The sequence below is a fragment of the Lonchura striata genome, chromosome 36 (genome assembly GCF_050655825.1).
Source record: "Lonchura striata isolate lonStrDom1 chromosome 36, ASM5065582v1, whole genome shotgun sequence".
Lineage (NCBI taxonomy): Eukaryota > Metazoa > Chordata > Aves > Passeriformes > Estrildidae > Lonchura > Lonchura striata.
Window position 1 is genome coordinate 10,272,394 of NC_140738.1, and position 4,341 is coordinate 10,276,734.

The following is a 4,341-nucleotide window of genomic DNA, read 5'->3' on the forward strand; positions in this document are numbered from 1 at the left end:
GCTCCCCTCTGCCTGAGGTGCTGAGAGCTCTGCAGCCCCTCCTGCCATCCCATCTGCCCAGGCCAGCACAAGAGCCCCGGCCCTGGGGCCCTGCAGAGCTGCTCCTGCTCCAGGCCCAGGGCCCATCCCAGAGCTGGGGCAGCCACAAAGCTGTGCCCATTTCCATTCATTCCTGCTCTGATGAGGATAGTACAAAAAGTTTTAAAAAGTGGTTGCATATTCATTTATTTCACCTAAATACAATGTAAGACTCCCTTCCTACACAATATCCCTGGGTCGCACAAGAAGGAGGGATAATTAAGATTAAGAGGGTAAATAATAGCATTTATTTTAATATAACAGAATCAAAAGCAGAAAGAAATTAAAATATACTTAAGGGCAGATTTAGCCTCACATGACATATACTGAGAGTTGCTGACAGAGGACAGCAGGCATTCTGTGGCTTCTTCTTCTTGTGAGTAGCCTCCGCTGGAGTCCACGTGCCTACCAAGTCACTCTAGCACTCCCCTCCTTGGCTGGACAGGGGAGAGAAAATAATATGGGAGACAAATCGTAGATTTAGGTAAGGCAGTTTTCTGTAGCAAAAGAGGAAGTTTTTACATGCACCAGCAATGAGAAAAAAGCCAGTAATTTTATTCTCTCCTTCCCATCAACATGGATGTTCAGCCACTTCCCAGGAAGCAGGAATTCAGCAGGTGGAGTGGTTGATCAGGAAGGCAAACACTGTAGATAAGAAATGTCCCCTATTTCTCCTCTTTCCTTAGCTTTTGCACCAGAACTATAGCCATACAGCCTGGAATACCCATTTGGTTAATTTGGGTCACTGGCCTGGTGTCCCTTCCCAGCATCTGACCCACTCACAGCCACTTGATGGAAGGAGAATGCTGGGACACAGCAGGAGCCAAACCAGGGGTGTGTTTCCAGCTCCTTTCTGGCTCCCAGTGCGAAGCACTGTCAGGGCTTTATGTTATGGGACAATGAAGAGGCTTAAAAGTATCCAGTCACAGCTTTCCTGAGAGATTTCTTGAGCTCATGGTTCCTCAGGCTGTAGATGAAGGGATTCAGGGTTGGAGGCAACACTGAGTACAGAACTGACACTGCCAAATCCAGGGATGGGGAGGACATGGAGGGGGGCTTCAGGTAGGCAAATGTGTCAGTGCTGAGGAACAGGGAGACCATGGCCAGGTGAGGGAGGCAGGTGGAAAAGGCTTTGTGCCGTCCCTGCTCAGAGGGGATCCTCAGCACAGCCCTGAAGATCTGCACATAGGAGAAAACCATGAACACCAAACAGCCAAAGCCAAAAGAGAAGGTGACTACAAGAAGCCCAAATTCCCTTAAGCTAGAGTGTGAGCAGGAGAGCTTGATGATGTGAGGGATTTCACAGAAGAACTGGCCCAGGGCATTGCCATGGCACAGGGGCAGGGAAAATGTATTGGCCGTGTGCATGAGAGCATTGAGAAAGGCACTGGCCCAGGCAGCTGCTGCCATGTGGGCACAAGCTCTGCTGCCCAGGAGGGTCCCATAGTGCAGGGGTTTGCAGATGGACACGTAGCGGTCATAGCACATGATGGTGAGAAATGCAAATTCTGATGCAATGAAAAAGGCAAAGAAAAATACCTGTGCAGCACATCCTGAGTAAGAGATGGTTCTGGTGTCCCAGAGAGAATTGTGCATGGCTTTGGGGACAGTGGTGCAGATGGAGCCCAGGTCGCTGAGGGCCAGGTTGAGCAGGAAGAAGAACATGGGCGTGTGCAGGTGGTGGCCGCAGGCTACGGCGCTGATGATGAGGCCGTTGCCCAGGAGGGCAGCCAGGGAGATGCCCAGGAAGAGGCAGAAGTGCAGGAGCTGCAGCTGCCGCGTGTCTGCCAGTGCCAGCAGGAGGAAGTGGCTGATGGAGCTGCTGTTGGACATTTGCTGTGTCTTGGCATGGATATCTGCAAAATAAGTAATATGGAATCGTTCAATTTGTGGAAGATTTTAAATATCCCAGCACAGCCTGGGGGCCCTTTTCCCACTCTGCTTGCCCAGGGCTCTTCTGCCTGGGGCTGTCCCTGTCAGCAGCTGCTTCCCTGTGCCCAGGGCTGGATCCTGACAGATCCGCCAGAGCCCAGCCCAGCCCTGGGGGCTCATCTCTGCCCTGCAGACCCCTCCCAGATCTGGAACTGCCCAGGGGCAGCTCTGGCCCTGCATGCTCTCATGGCAACATCAGAGCAGCCCTGAGGGGGCTTGAAAAGCGATACTGATGCTACCTGTAAGAGGACCCTGTGGTGATTTCTGTTACTGCCTGGTTTATCCAGATCAGAGAGAAATTTTTTTTTGTTTTTTCTCAACCTGAACAGAGAGATGAATATCTATGGGCAATTTCCCATCCATGCCACACAGAGATGTAGATTTAAAAAGCAGGATTTTTCTCTTTTATGCAGCCCCTGCCTTCCTGTGCTCATCACTTAATCTACTAGGAAATACCCTGGAAGTAAATGTCATGCTGGGAACAGTCCTGAACAATGCAGCATCCTCACCACACAACATGAACACTTCCAAGCCTTACCAGCTGTCTCCTTCCAGCCAGATCTTGTCCCTCAGCACTGTGATCAGCTCCTCAGGCCAGCTGAGAGCTTTCCCTGGCAGGCAGCAGAGTCCCTGGCCCAGCACAGCGCCCTGGGCTGCAGGACCCTGCTCTGCAGGACAGCCCTGGGCACCCCTGGCTGCTCTGCACAGGAGATGAGCAGAGAATGCACTCACTGGGTCTGTGGGCATTGGCATGTTCCAGCTTTAGGAGATCTCTCCAGGAGCTGCAGCTGCATTGTCCTGCAGCCGGAGATTCCCCTGTCCAGGGCTGGCAGTGATTCTGCCCCAGGCACTTCTCAGAACCTTCCCAGCCCTGACTGATTGAAGCTCTCTGTTCCTCTGTGCTGTGCCTCAGTCCTGCTGGGATGGGAGAGGAGCTACTCCTCAGGAGAAATGCCTTTTTGAAGCTTTTATTGGATGCCAGGAGCTGCCTTTCTGCCTGGAGCCTGGCCCAGCTCAGCAGCACAGACACAGCACCAGGACTTTAATGACCCTCTCAGGGCTTTGATGTTGTTTACATCAGACTCAGTCCCAGAGAGTGTCTTCAAAAAACTTCTCAATAACTCAAAGGTAAATTAAAACTCCAAAGTTTCTTGAAGTTTTAATGGGCCCCACTGAGAGACAGGACTGAGAAAGTGTCCCCAGGTTCCAGTCAGAGCAGAACACTGGAGGCAGAGATGACAGCAGGGGACAAACAAGGCAAAAGTGTCTCTGGTGCTGAGCAAACCTGGATGTGTTTCAGGAATGCAAAGGGCCCAGGCTGAGCCCCAGCCCCTGGCAAGGCAGATCCTGTCCCTCCCTCATTGCTCAGGGCTCTTCCCGGGATTGGCACTGGCATGTGGGGATGTGCAGTGCCAAGGGCAGGACCATGGGGCGGCCCCTGCCAGGCTGCTGAGCAGGGACAAGGAGGCACTGAGGCCCCAGGTCTGCAAGGGTCACTTGTCCCCTGGTGGCCTCAGGCCCAGGGCCAGCAGCCATGGCCAAAGGGCTGCACAGGTTGGCTCTGTCAGGGCCTTGCAGCTGCTGCACATCCCTGAGCCCTCTGCAGCCCAGGCTGTCCCACGGTGTCCCTGCCCTGCGCCTCTGTCCCTGCAGGCTGTCGTCACCCCCGCCTGCCCCACCTCGCTGGCCCTTCCTTTGCTGGCAGCTCTGCCTCCTGCTGCCCCTGCCTGGCCACACAAAGCCTTGGGCTGATACCCAAAGGGTTAATTCCATTTTTACCATTCCTGGGAACTTTTAACACAGGAACAAGTTGTGCAGGAGCTGCTTTTCCAGCAGGGACAGTTGGAAGTGTCGAAGACATCTGGCTCAAGAATGCAGTGATAGAAAAAGCAAGGACTGAAACTGGGAACTTGGGGTGGGTTTTATGGCAATGGGTAAATTGTAATACACATTTAGTGACTGTGTATAAGCAACACACTGGTAGAGTTACATGTCCACATAAGGTTAGGAGTTATCCCTCACTAGACCCAAGGCCTGAATAAATGACCCCCTCTTAAATAGCAAATTAGTATTAAGGAGTCTTGTTCTGATATTTCAGAGATTTGGTGACCACAGGGCCTCACAGAACCCAGGAGTCAGCTGTGACTCTCTGCAAACTCATGGAACAAAGGGTCCATGGTGACACAGTGAAACCCCATGGAGCCAAAATCCATTTTGGCACACTGGGGCCACATTGAACCAATGGTCCATTGTGACACCACAGATCCAAGGAGACCATTGTGACCCTGAGAAACCTCTTGGAACCAAGGGGCCATTCTGACACAGCAAGGC

The 4,341-nt window shown here is 52.5% G+C and overlaps 1 protein-coding gene across 1 annotated transcript; it reads right to left on the bottom strand.

The window, feature by feature from the left end:
* Positions 1-219: 219 nt before the first annotated feature.
* On the bottom strand, positions 220-2,110 carry LOC144246957 (olfactory receptor 14J1-like). The gene has a single exon (XM_077785988.2). The coding sequence runs from the start codon at positions 1,909-1,911 to the stop codon at positions 988-990; it is 924 nt and encodes a 307-aa protein (XP_077642114.2). The 5' UTR covers positions 1,912-2,110; the 3' UTR covers positions 220-987.
* Between the last annotated feature and the right edge of the window lie 2,231 nt (positions 2,111-4,341).

What these genes read in the sequence shown, in the direction of transcription:
- LOC144246957 (XM_077785988.2), bottom strand. Translation starts at nt 1,911, where the DNA reads ATGTCCAACAGCAGCTCCATCAGCCACTTCCTCCTGCTGGCACTGGCA.